This window comes from Nesoenas mayeri (assembly GCF_963082525.1).
Source record: "Nesoenas mayeri genome assembly, chromosome: 15".
NCBI lineage: Eukaryota > Metazoa > Chordata > Aves > Columbiformes > Columbidae > Nesoenas > Nesoenas mayeri.
The window spans coordinates 14353150-14369822 of NC_137559.1; the positions used below are offsets into that span (position 1 = coordinate 14353150).

Sequence of the window (16673 nt, forward strand, 5' to 3'; positions counted from 1 at the left end):
ACATAATGGCATTTGATAGCTATTTTCTCCCTCCTGGTCACCAGTATGTAAAAGTGTAGTCATACCTGCATGTGTTTGTTCAGTTGTACTGCAAGAGAAAGTTTTACCCAAAGGAGTTTTAACTGAAAAACTACTTAAAGGGCCTGAGTTGCAGGAAAAACAAAACAAACCATTTTCAAATATGGCTCCGTGTGTAAACAGTTGGTCTGCAGGCCAGAGAATTCCATTTATCAGAGACTTGGCCCGAGTGAGACTCTGAAAAATTTCACCCTATAATCACATTTCTTGACTTACCATTTCAGCCACTCATGTGTTTGGAAACACTCCAAGTGTTACAATTTTCCGATTACAAGCACTAGATACCAAAGACAAAGTGTTTATTTTAAATATAATCAGTTTTAAAAACAAACAGTAACTTCAACCTAATGAAACACAAAGCAAGTTACATCCTGCATTTGTCCATCTAAAGTTTAACAAAGCAAGTTACTTTGGCACATTCTGTAGATAATTCCATACACAAGGAAACAAACGCAGACCTTAAATTTAAGGAAATTTAAGTATAGAAAGGGCAGCAGAAAGTTTTGCTGAATGCTTAATTAGATGGAAAAGCTGCCAACATTGTGTCCTCTTCTCAACCCATATGAGGAATGTAAAGAGATGGCAATGGACTGTGCCCATAAAACAAAACAAACTCCACATAATTACTTTTTGGTCAGTGTTCTTCTGCATTCTGGTGCCACCACCTCAGGTTTTTCAACCACCACTTTGTAGAGAAAAGGGAAGCTAAAGGAGTAACAATTTGAAGACTTACTCACCAAATCCTATACAGCAGGATTAACCAGACCAGACTGACTTGGGTACTAGAAGAACTAAAAATCCTCCCCACCATGCAAGCAAACATCAAGTTTGGAAACACTGTGTGCTTCATTGCTTCTTCCTGTCTTGCTCTGATGATAAACTGATGAGTACATTTTCTGTAAAATACTGCTTTACAGTAACATATGCAACTTGCATGAGAGAATCACTGCCTGTGCAATCAGAACAGAAAATTCAATGGAGCATCACCTGGGCCCTTAAATAACATGGAAAGTGTTACAGAAGTGCAACGGGAGACAAAACCCACCAGCTGGTACTGCACCAAAGCTACAAAATCACCAGCTGTTTTCTCCATCATTCTCTTGGCAGTTCGTAGCTACTGATGTAAAATCTTATGGTACTGGGAGACACATGACCAGAAACCTTTTCCAAATGCACAAGGAGGCTCTTAAACCACTTGCAGAGTGACCCACAAGCAGCAGCAATTTACAAAAACTAATTAACGCAAGGCCTAGAGATCATATTTGTGATCCATAAAACTGGATTTCAAATGTGAAGTGCTGAAAGACTTTTGAAAACTTACATTATACCAAATACTTACAGAAGGCACATTTGACAAGAACAGTAAATGCAACATTTTTTACTTGTATTCATTTTAGCTTTTTACTTTTACAGATGTATTAATACAGTGTTGGCATCATATCCTTGTTTAAATACCCATCAGCCTTTTCTAGACAGGTATCATCATTTAACTGCTTATGACATGGTAAAATACTTCAGCCTGCAGAGCGCCATTTCCTAATTTTATTGTGATCATCGTCTTAAATAAGCATATCCAGCTTAAGTTTCTGAAAACAGAAATTCTCTTTCATTTATAAAAATCAGAGTACACATTAAATAAGCATCAGAGAAATTCCTTAAACATGTTATCTTCTTAATGAAGAAACAGTAATTAACAAACAGATCAACAATTAAAAGCCAAGGTCCTGTACCTGTGTTTTGCAGGCAGCACTCAAGCCTTAAGATTAGACCGAGGTTTATGATCTACCAGCTGACTTGTGTAAATGTACAAGGAAGTTTTCCAACGCTATAACCAAGGCTCTGTGGGCATTTTCACAGGGGTGGAGAGAAGGAAACACTTCACAGACTTATCAATCAGCAGTAAAAAATCCCAATCAAATAAAAAATACCAAACAAATATCTGTTACAAATTCCTGCAGGAACATGTTTACTGCAGAACAGAGATATGATTAGACTTGAAAATAGCTAGGAAATTCATGTACTAGATTGAATCACCATAGATGCACAATAACCTGAGTTGTCCATTTGGTAAAGCAGCCTCCCAGAAGGAAGAAGCCTTTAGGTTCGGTTGTCTTTCAACTAAGAAGGTTTTAAAGTGAATTTTAGTGCTCATGAAAAGATGCCAACAAATCAGGTCTTTTGCCAAAGAGAGGCACCTGTCTCAGCAAAAAGCAAGTGCTGTTGCAAAAGCATCAACACCAAGTGTGAGACACTATAGGTCTCCAGAGACGTCACCCTCTCAGTCTGTGAGCTGTAGCAAGCAGGGCAGCCTGCAACGTGATGGAGAAAAGATTAACTGAAGAATATCACTGACCGGTTTTGCATAAAGCAGAGAGGGAGAACATTTAGTTGCTATCAACTGGGGCAGGACTGAGCAGCCCATAAAGATCATGTTTACTTTTTACAGACCTAAGTCAGAAGCCTCTCAAGCAAATTCTTATTCAAACAATCTAGCAATGAACATTACATTTTACTGATTTCCAGTGACAGGATGCTCAGAAACAACCTCAAGTCTCCTTGAAGCTTCAGAAAGGGCTTGTAGAGGTGCTAACCAACTTCATCAATCAATAATCAATGTTTGAACATTGCCTATAAACGTTTGTAAGAACCAAGAAGAGCACTGCAGTTTGGACAGGTGTGATCCACATCCTTTAGAGCATCAATACAGAAGGGAATTAAGCAGCAGCCAGCTACACACCTGGAAACGAAAAACAAACAAACAAAACTGTTTTACATACACAGGAAGGTAAAATATATTTCCTGCAAAAGCCACCACTAAAACCAGTGCCATGAAGCTTTAGGAAGGACACATATTGCTATGGAACCTTTCACTCTAGTGTTCTAGAGCTGCTTTGAGGTCCTATAGGACTTAAATGCAGATGTAGGCTATTCAAACCACAAAGGGTCAGGTCCCAGATAGAATGAGAAATCAACAAAGCTGATGGCTTTGTTACTCCTTAGAGCTATAAAAGGTCATGTAAGAAGAGAAAAATAAAGTGCAAATTGGAATCAACCTACCCCAGCAGGAAAACGCCACCACACGACAGCCAGGTCAAAGCTCCTGAGTCATATGAGAGACGTGTCACTATCATCTGGTTACAGGAGGGGCAGCGCATCTGAACGGGGCGGTCATAAAACATGACTGGTTGCTGCACATACACCGTCTGAACTGTAACTGAGCATAAAAACACACTGTTGACTCAACAGGTAAATAGGGGAAAAAAGGATAGTTAACTTCCTCCGAGCTAACACCAGCTATTACTGAAATATCTGAGGCTCAGAGCAATGAAATGCACAATGACAGAGAAGTCACCACGGCATCTCCTAATGCAGAAACAAGAATAAGGCTGCATTAAAGACTACAGAAAGCCAAATGATGGTATTTATATCGGTGCACACTGAAGGATTCACAAGAATTGATGCACCTTATTCCCTTCAAAAATATTTAATGGAAGGTGGGGAACACCTGCGAACCACGATCTTTCCTTTTCTGCACAGTATCTATTACACAGTCACTTGACGCCTCCTTAACCTGAGTTAAGAGAAGAGATTTTGGGGCTTACCGGGGTTATGTGCTGGTGCGGGCTGGCCCATGTACGGGGGCTTCTGCTCAGGCCCTGGTACTGGGTACGGGTGAGGGTAGTTCACATGGATTCCTGTTGTTTCCTCATAAGAAGGTGGCGCAGACGGGACAGGGATGGCACCTGGCGCAGACATTGTACCTAAAACATAATAGAGAAAAAATTATAACAAAAGACATCTATTGTAGGCAAGTAACAACTAATTAGGCTCTATTCAGATACAAAGCAAGAAGACAACTAGATTTAAATGCATCTTTAATAGCCTAAAATTTATTGATTTATTTGACAGTATTAGGTGTTAATCTTGATTTCATTGTTGTTGTTACCTCCTTCCCTCTTTCTTTTCACAGGGTAGTTTTTACATTTTTTCTTACCACAAATTCTTCCTTTAAAAATTAAAAATGCTAAAACAGGGACATGAGGCAGCTTTATCAGTATACTAAACTAGCTGGTAGTTTCTCCCAGTTCTCCAAGAACAGTATTTCAGATCCCTCTTGTTCTCCTGAAAAATCAAACAGCGTTGAGAGGCCATATGGTAGTTACTAACATGAGCCTCGTTTGTGGTGAAGCACAAATATTTTTAAAAGACTATTTATCTCTGCTGTGATTTAAAATTTAAAAATATTTTTATTGAAGGAAAAAGAAGCCCCAGACAATTAAGTATATCCAACTCAACTCGAAGCTTTCACAACTTTCATTTATTTCTAAGGTTGACATTTTTGCTGCTTACCAAAGTTTCAATGAGTTTGCTAATGTGACTTTCCTCCATCAATTGTTATTTAATCCCAGAGTATAAGAATGCTAATCATCGCCTTCTCCCAAAGTGGAAAGAAATGATTGTGATTTCAACAGACTTCCTCTCTTTCTCCCCATCTACCCACTTCCTATATTCTGCCCACCAACTTCTTTGTTGAGCCATGTCTCGCAGCATCAATGCTGATTAAGCATCTTGTCTTCTCTTCCTCCTAAGGACCATCAGACAGCTCTGAGAACCACATTCCATTCCCTGTTGTTGCACAGCCCATCCCTCAGAATACACACAAGTCTTTTCACTCAGTTCTACCTGAGAGAGACAACCTGCATTTGTAATATAAATTCTACATTCTTATAGTAATACAGAAGCTATCATTAACCACAGCACTAGTATGAATAAAAGGATTAAGCGAAATTGCACTGATGAGGAGGAAAAAAACTTTTAAAAGTATGTTAAGAAATATAAATACCTGCAACAATATAGCATTATTTTAAAAGCTTGTTGCTATAAACCAGCAGCTTGCTGGATACATGTAGTGTCTTCTGGTGTGATACACCAAGCTTTCTGAGCTCAACAATTCTCCCCACTGTTCATATCCCATCTTGGGGCATCACTGGACTGCATGGCAATAACAGGACCTAAACCTACACAACTGAGCTAACTTGGTAGCCACATGCTTCAGGCAACTTCAGGTTCACAGCCCAACTTCCTTTTCTACCTCATACAGAATTGACACCTCCTTGCAAAATAAACCGAAGAGGAATGTGGAAAGTGCAGACACAAGCTGATTTGAAGCTGAGCACTAAAGATCAAAGTTCAGACCCGGTTAAACTCTCAAGGCCAACCAGCGAACCTTGCTGTGAATTTTTACAATCCAGGAACTATGCTGTAACTTGGTTGCCCAATATGCAGAGTCACTACACAAGGACAAGGAAAAGAAGAGTGAAGAACCAAAGGGAGTACCGTTGTCCATTAAGACCTTGATGGCTTCCCAGTCCAGAAGACAAGAGGAGGGGAAAAGAAAAATGTAAAACTGCCTTTGGGGAATTTAGCTCCTGAAAAAACAGAAGATCTCCATTTCTTTCAGGCTGAAATCAACACACAGTCACAGAGAGTGGAGGAACAACAGCCAGGGGAGAACCAACCTATAGCTCTTGTGCAATGACCTATTGCACAACTGTTTCCAACACAGGGTCTTGAAGAATCCTTTTACTTTTGAGCTAGAATGATTACTTTATCACAGAACTTGTAACTCCAAAGTAGAGATAACGGCTGTGAAACTATGCATCTACAGCCACCTTTTCCCAGATTACCTCATTCCATTCTGCTTATGTGCACAGATGAACTCCATAATTTGTTTGCAGTTTTCAGTCTGCTGTAATGCTTAAAAGCACCAGTTTAACAACCAACAGCATCAACAGATTAATCCCAGGAAGCAATGCAGTTACCTTGTATGCAGGTCTGGAAATTTTCCGCTACATGTTCTGAAAAAGGATCTTCTCACCAACACTTCAAGACACCTGCGTAACAGCCACCCTGAGGCTGAAGCATCCTGCACTTCTGAATTAACACGAGTCCTGCTATTAGTGAGCTATGAAAGAATTGCTTAATGAACCTCCTTTCTCCTTTGGCCTCCTAAAATCTGGCTTTTTGTATTGTTTAAAATGCAATTCTTTCCACCTATCACCAGCAAACACCATGCAGGGATGTGTGAGCAAAACTGGTATCTGTGTGATTCTGGAAAACCACTGGTGCTCTGGGAAAGCCCGCAGGGGAGTCCAGTATCTCAGAAACAAAGAGCTGAACAGATTCCAGAGAAAAGCGCCAAGAACAATCATAAAGGTTAGAAAAAGGCAAAGAAATTGAGTTTCCTTAGTTTCAAAAGACCAGATAGAATAATGAAGACATACAGGTAGCAATGAAGAAGAACTAACCAAACCCCTCAGTGTAAACCTTAAAGAAAACTGTAAGAAACACTTTAAAACAATAAGCTTTTCCCCATGTCTACTAATAAGACTGCTTAAACACTAGATAAATTGGGAATAGAGTTGTGGAGCCTTCCTTCCTGAAAGTTTTAAGAACAGTTACATGTCAGATATTCTATGTCATTCATCACTAAGTGGATTAGAGAACCTCTTCACATTGCTTCTAACTGTATTTTCCATTACTTTAACACTTGATTTTGAAAATAAATGCAACACCTTTTGATTTTTAAACCCCTACTTTTATGTACACCGTTTCAGAAGTCAGATGCTATATCTTCCAAAGAAAGTAAGGCCCAAACCTGAACAAACTGCTTGCAAAGCAACCCCCGTCCCTGGAGCTCATGGCCAGGTTGGGTCTAGAACTAACTGGAAACCAGCTGCTTCTACACCAACAAAATCCCCAAACAAACAAAGAAATCTACACAGTGCTCCTGAGTATCAAAGTTATTCAAGCATCAGATAAGATAATAACTGCAGTATATTGCTACGGCAATAATCATTACCCCAAGGATTAGACGGTAATGAAAAGAACAGCAAGAGGGACATTCTAGAAAGTGTTCTCAGCATTTTTGTTTAGCTTAGGCAAGACTTACAGTCTGGGTTAGTAAATAAACTGCATGCTATACTTCCCTACGCAATCTCATAAAGCACTAATAGACTTTACACAGTTTCCCTTTGCACTTTGCTCCCTACAACTAGGTACAGAGCAGCTTTAATAATAATATGTTTTATAGATACATTCTTATGTAAAATACCACTGATAAAGACATGTCAGGGAAGAGCAACTAATGCATAATGCCTGATAACAAAGAGGACAAAAAATAAATACTACAAACCAACCCCAGATCATATAAAAAGTAATACACAATCTTAAGCATTCATATAGCATAGGGAAGACTTGCATTTCTAACATCTTAACAAACTGCACCCAGCTACTTAAGAAACAGTAGCTATTTACTAATTAGAAGATAAACAGGCAGAAAACTAAGCTGATGGCAGAAGCAGAAACTGAACCAGCAAGCTTTATCTTTTTAAAGCAGATGCTCAAACACTGCTCCCAAATAATTCAGAAGGGAAGACTGGTGATAGGTACCTGACTGCAAGACAAAGGATAAGATGGGTAACAGTGAAGTCAAATACATTAAAAAGTTATCTGGAGGCAGCATATATTCAAACCACTAGGCAACATTAAAGCTATCTCAAACCAGAATATGCAAACTTTGAAAGACCACCAAGCACACTAAACGCAGGACAGGGCCTTTTCACACTGATATACACAAGAAGTCTCCATTTACATGTGGAAGTTTCAGATCCAAACACTACTAAGCACAGAGAACTGAGCAGCTCCAGCTTCTCTTTCCAGACACTCACTACTCTTTTGCTTTGAGTCTTTAGAAATCCCTGTGGTGAGACAAAGACCAGCGGCTGCAGCTACCACCCATGTCATTCTGCTCTCCATAAGAACCCTCTTGCGCTCCGGGCGCACAATGGTAAGGTGGACACTGACTCACGGTGCCCAGCTGCACTAACTTTGGGCAGATGAGTCACTAGGCTCCAAAGAAGAATTAAAAAAACAGCAAAAGCACCAGCTCCCTCCTCCAGGTTTTTCTTTTTGTGTTCATTTGCTCAAGAGGAAGAATCACAAGTACTTGGAGCTGTGAGCATTTTTCTCAGCCCAAATCATTTCCTTGTTAAGCACACACTGGAACAAAATGGGCATGGGGCAAAACACCCTTCCAGTTTGTACCTTTCTGCAGAGGTATGCAGCTCTGCACACCGAACAGAGTTGGCATAAAGGCAGGGAAAAGGCTGGGAAAAGCCACTGCATTCACAAATCACTCTACTCAAACAAAACCAGATTAGTTACTTATACTGGAGACCAGAAAGACAAGTAACAAACCGTACCGACAGATCAATGCATGGATACTCTTCTCTCCAATGGAGAGTGCAGCACAGCTCTATCATCACTTTCACAACGGTGCTAAAACCACAGGAATTTGGGGTAATGGAGGCTTTTTAAAACTGTTGAATGCTGAGTAAAACTGAGTGGTGTGCAGCAGTTTTCACAGGGGTTTGCCTTTTGCAAAGCCATATCTCGGCTGATTCAAGCACTCCCCTCCATTTTAACTCCTGAACTCCAACTCCATGCAGCCAGCTGAAACCAGAAGCAGCATCTGCATTTGCTCCCTACCCAGAACTGATGAGCAAATTTGCAGGTGGTACCTGGAAAAAAAAGCACACCACCTGTGGGAACAGCAGTTCCAGCCAAAGGGCCTTGGACAGATTATACAGAAGTATGTTTTTTATGAGTGTAAGAAGTCATAGCCCAGGCCAGGAGAATGATATCTCGGGACAGAAAACCACCCCCATATGTATGATATGTGAATGTCCTTGGGCCTGATCTGTCAATGAGTGGGAATGTACCTGAAACAAACATAACATGAGTGTGGTGTGTTTTTAAAAACAATTATTGGAAAAACATCTTATGTAACATCTTAGTCCACACCTGTATCTGTAAATCCTATAAACTGTCAATAACTGGTAAAGAAGGTCTCAGCCTAGCTTGGCTCGGCACTGCTTCCTGAACAAGATCTCCGTGTGTGCTGTCTGTGTCCTGGTGTGTGTCGTTTCTAGTCACCACACCACCTGTCTAAACTCTTATTGCTATTGGAGAAAGCAAATCAGAACTTCTAAGGTAACTTATCTGAAGAACTTATTAACCAAGCATTCATTATAAAAACCAAGATCCTTACAGCCTTTATCATGGGCTTCAGGGCTTGTATCTGACTAAAATCATACAAGGTAAAACTTTGACTTGAAACTAGAAGTATGCTTAGAGGCAGCTACACATTGCAGAAGGATTCAGCGGGGTTATATCTCATCAGACAACTGCCCACTAATGTTTATGTAATTAACTAAAATATAGGCTATGACCTACATGGGTTTTTTTAGACAGCTGCATAGCGTTCCTCTGCACACCCTCACATAACATGGGTTTGTAAAGAGCTGGGCACTTTCTTTGGAATGCTGATTGGAGTAGCAAACTGTAAAACCTAGTACAGATGAGGAAGACTCTGACCTTCATCAAGATGAATACAGGTATTATAGGGAAAATAAGAATGGAAGTATATTTATCACAGTTCAGAAGCTATACAGGTCTTCCTTAACATGCCCAAAACAGTAGGTTTCCCTGCTATAACCTATACCTGCTACATCTGCCAGGTAATACACATTCACTTATGCCATTCTCTGTTCCACAAAGGGAAATGTATTCAAGATTACCTTCCTCCCACAGGACAGATTTACTGCAAGAACTTTAGAGCACCATTATCTATGTCACCCTCCCAAACACAGAGATGCAGACCAGGCAGAGTCAGAGTCTGCTCACGAGCCTTTCATGCATCTTCACCTACTGATAATCACCGTAACTACAAACTGTCCTCTCCACACCCAAAACTGAACACGTAATTACTACCATTTTCTCACCACAGGATGCACGCCCCATCTTACAAGATCTTTTTATATTGCCTAGATTGGTATGTTAACAGTAAAACTGCAGTCTTTCTGAAGATAGGATACAAACGTGTATTCTAAGAATGCACAGAAATACCTTTTGCCCAAGCACAAACAGAAAAAAAAACCAAACACAGGAGGGGGAACAAGTCAGACGAGGAAAGGTAGGTCAAGTCATTCACACCTTACCCAACAATTACAGATGAATCATTAGGCAACGATTTTTAAATCCCAGCTGGTTTCCTGACCTGCACAAGAGAACAGTAGAAACGGGTTCCTCAGCAGCACGGGGGGCACAGCAACAGCACCTTAAGGATACCTGTGGGTAGATGATCTCTCTGTCCCTCATCAGGCGGGGAGAAAACAATGTCTGCACAGTCCTCACACTAACACAGCACCCAAGGAGAAACTTATGTGCACAAGTGCTGCTCCTGAGAGGCTGGAGAAGAAACTGTGGAGTCATCCCTGTCCAACCAAACCCGAGCCTGGCATCTGCTTCTAATGCAACAGCGTGTACTGCTTTTCTAAGAATGGAAGAGCAAATACATTTACCACCTCACTGAACAGTTTTCCTTATCTGAAATCATCCTTAGTCACTCAGGTACAGACTCTGTACAATGCTCTGCTTGCTTTTAAATAGGCTCCTCTTAAACTAAATAATTATGTCTGTATTTGTCTGAAGTCCTCCTGAAATAAACTTTAGTATAAAGAAATTATAATTTTTAGTTTAAATCAGAGTGCATGTCTGTCATAAGAGGGTTTTTTTTATAAAAGACAGGCATAGTTAGCTATTTGAAAGTTTGAACTGAACATTTTCATTGTTTGGCATGGATTTACAACTTTCCTATTTTTATCAAAATAACTTTACAGTCTTAAAATAGTGCAACAGCAAATGTCCTAAATCAAAGACTATTTCTGCCAAAAGAAAGATCCAACTCACCACTTTGTCTGTCTACCCCTCCGGAGTGAGTTCTCAGCTGTATCAGTTCCCTAGTCTCACCAGTCACACAACAGCATCAACGCTTGTGGTAGAAGGAGATGACAACATTTATGCAAGGGAACATAAGCAGATTGTGAAAACACACCTAACTTGCCAGACCATCTGTTTTTACTCTCAAAAAGCATCATTCCAAAACTCAGAATCAATGCATGTGCGCTCTCAGCAAAAGGAGGGACATTTTTCCGTCACACGCATTTATTAGGATGACTAAGAAAAGAAGTACATGGTTTATTTTTATTTTCCACTGTAAGAAGTGTTGCTGAATGTGAATTTATCTGAATGCATTACATCAAACTGCTTGCTAGAGAATTTTTACTGGGAGTTACAACACACTAGCAAAGATGCCATACAAGGCAAGGACACAAAAAAAGCAAGCATGTATCTGGCTATCCAAGTGATGAACAATGTGGCAATATCATCAAGAAAGTATGATTTTTATAAGAGCATAAAAAGCATTTTCTTAGACTTCTTAGCAGTTTTCACTTTTGAAGGAACTTTTATTGAATGACAGATACATTAGATGAAAAGAAACAAGACATATGTAAATTCAGTCATTCACATTCAGGTGTAAGGCAGCAGATTTCAAGCAGGGATGCAGTAGCTTGTGCCCAGGCTGAAGCCACAGTGCTGGGCACAGGCTGTTGGGAGCACAGCAGAGAAGCCAGCAGCAGAAATGGGGCCCGAGAAAGGCTGCGGAGCAGCACCTGTGTGAGGGGCTTCCCCGAGCAAGGGAGAACATATTGAGAACAAAACCAGAAGACGTGCATGGTTGCCAGGAGCACAGGAGCCAAGCCACCACCTCCCTGCCGTTGCCACCCAACCCTGAAAGCTTGTAGCTTGTCTCAGAAACCACTGCTGCTCTATTCCCAGCCCAACCATCTTCTCCTGGATATAACACCCTCCACATACCCCCACTGCCCAAGCTTATTCCAACAAGCTATGGACCTCAATTTGAGATATCACCTAAGGAGGCCTAAAAGCACAGAATACAGTACAGCCCACACTGGGCAGGGAGAGAAACATGGAGGAAGAGTCTCATGTACTACTAAAAAGAAAAAAAATTAAAAGAAGAGAGAGATTTGACTTACTTGGATTCTTGTATGTTTGTTAGACACGGCAGAAAGTTTCTGGCTATAGAACACTGTGGAATCTGATCTTTTAAATCCAGGAAAACGTTGACTGGGAATACCAGCAGAATCTGTAGGCAACACACACAAAGGCAAAAGAACACGTTAGTTAGAAAGAAACAGAAGCTATGACTGGACGTTTTTTCCTAGAAGCAAACAAAAGGTACAGTAAACAAGCCAGATAATAATGCAGAATTTCCCCATCAGGACCGTAGCTGGCTGCATGCAAATAATTCTGTAACAATAACAGAAGGAGGAAACACACTTCAGAATAGAAAGCTGTAACAGAATACAAAGCCAAAGGACCTTGAACGACCTCACCTAAGGTGGTCCTAAGCAGGTGGCTGATCTAAACAACCTCTAGAGATCCCTTGTCCAACCCAAATTACTCTGTAGTAACCTAGAAAATAGAAGTCAGGTTACAGTCCTAGGAAAAGATTACAAAGGTCCAGTTCTAATTTCATCCATACACTAAAGACTAAATATTCAGTTATGACAAAACTGATGCAAAATATATCAGTCATGACGTAAACAAAACAAATTAATTTGCTTTAATGACTTCTTCATGAAGGACAATTATCCAGAAAATTGCCTTAATTGCTGGGCTGTCTCCATTGCTGCCAGCTTGGTTCAGGTCAGAGGAGCACTAATTCATCCCAGGAACAGAGACTGGCAGCAACAATAGGGACTGCACGGCTATTAAATACTCCTCTGTGCCAAGGACCGCTGTACACCTAGTGCAATGCAGATCCTGCATCAGTATCCTGGTATCGAAATGAAACTGGTTTTATTAGTGGACCTGACTTTTTTTTCTCCTTATTTCAGAATATATTAAATATATCTAGTCGAGAACACAGGAATTTCAGACCATTTTAAGACAAGCTTGATTTTCTTGCTTTTTTGAGAGATACTCTAGAAATTCCAGTCTATCGTGGTTCTAAACTTCGTAGTAAGTTTTAGCCTTAACTCACAGCTAGTTTCTCTTGTGTCTGCATCATCCTTTGAGCAGTTATATATCCTAATGTTTATCTCATGTACTTCTACTACGATAAGTTCTCACCTAGAGTTCTCAACCAGTGCCTCCTGTCTGGTAAAGCCACCTCTGTGAGTCTTGCAATGTCCACGTTGCCTCCTCTTCACTCATGCCTGTGTCTGTCCATGCCAACACCACTGCCCTCCAGGATCACCCATCTTGTCCTTTCCACACCTTACCCAGGAACAATCAACCACCACCACGCACCATTGTGCAGCCAAGCACCCTCAGTGCCTCTGCAGCCACGTGGGCCAACTCCTCAGCTCAGTCTGCAGCCAGTACTCACTCTCCTTATCATCTATTCCACCTACACACCTGTGTGCATACCAGAAGGAAAAAAAGTAATCTGAAATTGCCATTGGTTCCCACCTTGGTAAGCTATTTATCTAGCCTTTCCCTCCCTTAGCACCCAAAAATCTCTCCCTTAAACCTTAAGTTACAAGGATAAGGCTCTGTGGACACACATCTCCAGACTGCAAGCCTCAAAGCAACATAAACAAGTTCATTTGTAATCCATGACTGCTCTTCTCCAACCAAGCCAAGCCCTGTGCCTGTCTCCACGGTCATTCTTGAAAGTTTTAAAATAGGCCTCAGGTAGCATCTCTTGATTTTACACTTTTTCTGACCATGTCTCTCAAGTCAAAAAACCCTTTCAACACCTGAAGATACCTACAGAGAACTTTGCAAGTACAAAAGACAACATGCAAAGAGGAAGAATTGCAGGTCTAAGTATCTGATTACAGCTGCACTCAGTCCATTCACATAAAGCACAGGCAAGACCCAGCGCACAAGCCTCCCAGAAACGACACGAGCCTCTTTGCTTTCTCGGAGTGCAGAAGTCTCTGAAATATCACTGATTGCCTTCCTTACACGGCACAGCTTTCATCAGGACTCCACTGAAGTCCATAAAGATTTCTATAAAGAACCTGTCACAAGTTTGTTCCCTCCTCCAGGTTACACAAGACTAATCTGCTGCATGGGAGGCACAGTAATACATCAGTAAACACCATTAATATTTCTACATTTCAGTAGTCCCATGGTCCTCGCAGTAGACTAAGCAGAAATTGGGGAAGGTTCATTAGAAAGGGAACTGTTTACTCAATCCATTGTGGGTTTTACAGTAGCCACGTAGCTGGGACAAACAGAGGAGCTGATACAGAAGGACAGACGTGGCCACAGGCACAGTGTGTACGCAGGAGCAGTTACTGTGGTCACTCATCACTTCCTTGAGGACGGGCATTGCTCTTTCACACCACTCTTGTACTCATGCCACAGCTTTGGCAGACTGAAGAGGGAACAAGGCACCAAAGATGACTGAATTCATTAGGTTTTTGTGACAATATTTGTAGTATCAAATATTCCACAGCTATATTTTTAAAAACCACTGACGTCCTGTTTTCTTTAGAAAGAGAAGTTTCCCCTTATGCCTAAACCGATCAACTGCCCCCAGTCACACTGTGTGACCAGATCATCCTCACCTTGGCTTTGCTGAAGTGTGAGTTCCAAGAAATCAACACCCTTTCATCAATTTCAAAATGGTCGTGATCAAAACTTCCAGCATGAACACATCTAGTTTTGATATTTAACACTCAGTACTTATTTTTAAATGACGTTGCATTTTTCATTTCTTATCGCTGACTGGTTTTGGAGAGCTGGTTCAGTTTAAAAACGACTGCTATAGGTTTTATGCTTTTTTGCTTTTCAACTTAATTTTGCTAATGTCCCTTCTGCTTTAAATGTCAACTTTGAAGAGATATTTGCATTATTACTTCATACAGCCAGTGCAAAAATGCGTCTCACAATCTTGGGCACTGCTTGAAGACTAGCCTGGGGACAAGAGAAAGAGAAGGCAATACCCATCCCTCTGCTTGCTATTTGAAAAGGAAAAAAATGAAAATAAAAAAAGAAAAATAACTGCTTACAAATACAGCTTTCCTAACCCAGGTTTGCCAAGCAAATACATTCTTGCCCTTCCCTTGCTCTTTATCTAAAATTTGACATGATTTAATCCCTTAAATTAAACAATTCCTACTCAGTTGTCTTCACTAGAAATCCCAAGTTGCCTCCAACACCACAGGTAACTAAAGGGTTTCCCACACCATAGAGTTTAAGACAGCTGCTAATCAGCAGCACCTGGAATGAAACACAGGTTGAAAGCTAAATTTTGGTGTTTTAAACAACCAGGCAGGACACACAGGTTGGCTGGAGCACTGGGGGTTTCTGCATTGCACAGCGGCAAGCCTTAACACAGCACTTACTTGGGCCATCACCTTGGTTATCTGAACTCCAGACACTAAATTCCTAGTTTAACAACCTGCTGAGAAATTTAAGTTGTGTAAATTTCTCAGGCATTCATAAGAGAATAAAATTCAGTAATAATTACAAAGAAGACTTTGATACGTTATTATTATTATAGTAAGATAACCAATGCCATCTGGGTCACAATTTTACACTGACAAAACAGAAACGGTACTGCACAGGGTGCTCTCCTCAGCAGGACAGGTTACAGACGTTTAGCATGTTACTTTTACCGAGTAATCAACAATCTCAGAACACTACTGGAAGTAACAACAGCTGAGCTTCGCTTCTCCTACAGCTTCAGTTCCGGCCCCGCAGCCAAGCGGGCAGTGGCTGCAGCCCACGGCCTCTCCCGGGCCGCCTCCTGCCCGGGCCGCCGGTGCCGGGACCGCCGCTCGGGGCGAAGCTCCAGCCTCCTCCAGCGCCCCGGGACCGGCCCGCAGAGCCGAGGCCGCTCCCGCAGCCGGGCCGGGGGCTGCAGCCCTGCCTAGGCGCCGCGGGAGGGCGGGGAGCGACCCCGGGAACAGGGCCCGGCAGCGGCGGCCGGCACTGGGCTCTCGGGCAGCGGCCCCGGCAGCGGAGCAAACCCCCCCCGCCCTGCCCGCCGCAGGAAGGGCAGCCCGGCGCCCCCCGCAACCCTTACCGCTCCGCACCGCCTGCCCGCCCTCCTCTTCGCTCGGGTGAAGCCGCCTTCCCGCGGGGCTCGTCCCGTCCCTGGCTTTCCTCCTCCCTTTCTCCCGAAAACCGCGAGCGGGCGCCCGCGGGGGTTTCTCCGGTCGGACAGTCCAGCGCCCACAGCCCCGGCCCGGGACAGGCCCCGCCCGCGGGCCCGCTGGTCAGACCGGCCACCTCCTCCCGCTGCCCCGCACCTACCGACAGCGCCCCGTCCGCTCCCCGCCGAGCTGGGACCCCATGCCCGGGCTGCGAGCGGAGCCAGCGAGCGTCCGGAGCCGTGCGCGGCTGAGCAGTGACGGGAGGAAAAGGGAAGGAGGAAAAAGTCCGTGGAAGTGCGAACCCGAGTGACACATACAGCGGGAACTCCGCCACAGACCGCCCGGCCTGAGCATCGCAGAACTTGGCGGTTCCTGCCAAGAGGCTTACTCATCGATTGACATTAAAACAAGTGGCTTTCCTGTAACCAGCACAGCCAGGCTCAGCACGGGAGGAAAAATCCCTCCCAAGATTCTACAACAGCCCCTAAGTCACAGCTAACACCGCAAGCAAGAAAACAAAATGATCACAGAAACCTTCAACAAATGTAGTTA

At 42.4% G+C, this 16673-nt stretch overlaps 1 protein-coding gene across 6 annotated transcripts; it reads right to left on the reverse strand.

Moving 5' to 3' along the window:
• Nucleotides 1–360: 360 nt before the first annotated feature.
• Nucleotides 361–16229, reverse strand: LITAF (lipopolysaccharide induced TNF factor). Of its 6 annotated transcripts, XM_080353679.1 has the most exons (7): nucleotides 16052–16224; nucleotides 12039–12148; nucleotides 10891–10972; nucleotides 10140–10198; nucleotides 3681–3839; nucleotides 3136–3292; nucleotides 361–2815 (listed from the first exon to the last, which is right to left on the reverse strand). In XM_080353679.1, exons 5-7 carry the CDS (start codon nucleotides 3832–3834, stop codon nucleotides 2707–2709), a joined length of 420 nt encoding a protein of 139 aa, XP_080209805.1. In that variant the 5' UTR covers nucleotides 3835–3839; nucleotides 10140–10198; nucleotides 10891–10972; nucleotides 12039–12148; nucleotides 16052–16224; the 3' UTR covers nucleotides 361–2706. The 6 variants fall into 6 exon arrangements, with proteins under 6 accessions (XP_080209805.1, XP_080209807.1, XP_080209806.1 ...); XM_080353681.1 differs by lacking the exon at nucleotides 10140–10198 and having other exon boundaries at nucleotides 16052–16225; XM_080353680.1 differs by lacking the exon at nucleotides 10891–10972.
• Between the last annotated feature and the right edge of the window lie 444 nt (nucleotides 16230–16673).

What these genes read in the sequence shown, in the direction of transcription:
- LITAF (XM_080353681.1), bottom strand. Translation starts at nt 3,834, where the DNA reads ATGTCTGCGCCAGGTGCCATCCCTGTCCCGTCTGCGCCACCTTCTTAT. An exon ending in CGCACCAGCACATAACCCCG is followed by an intron (nt 3,293 to 3,680) that starts GTAAGCCCCAAA and finishes TTTTATGCTCAG; the next exon opens with TTACAGTTCAGACGGTGTAT. An exon ending in GGTGGCGTTTTCCTGCTGGG is followed by an intron (nt 2,816 to 3,135) that starts GTAGGTTGATTC and finishes TTTCGTTTCCAG; the next exon opens with GTGTGTAGCTGGCTGCTGCT.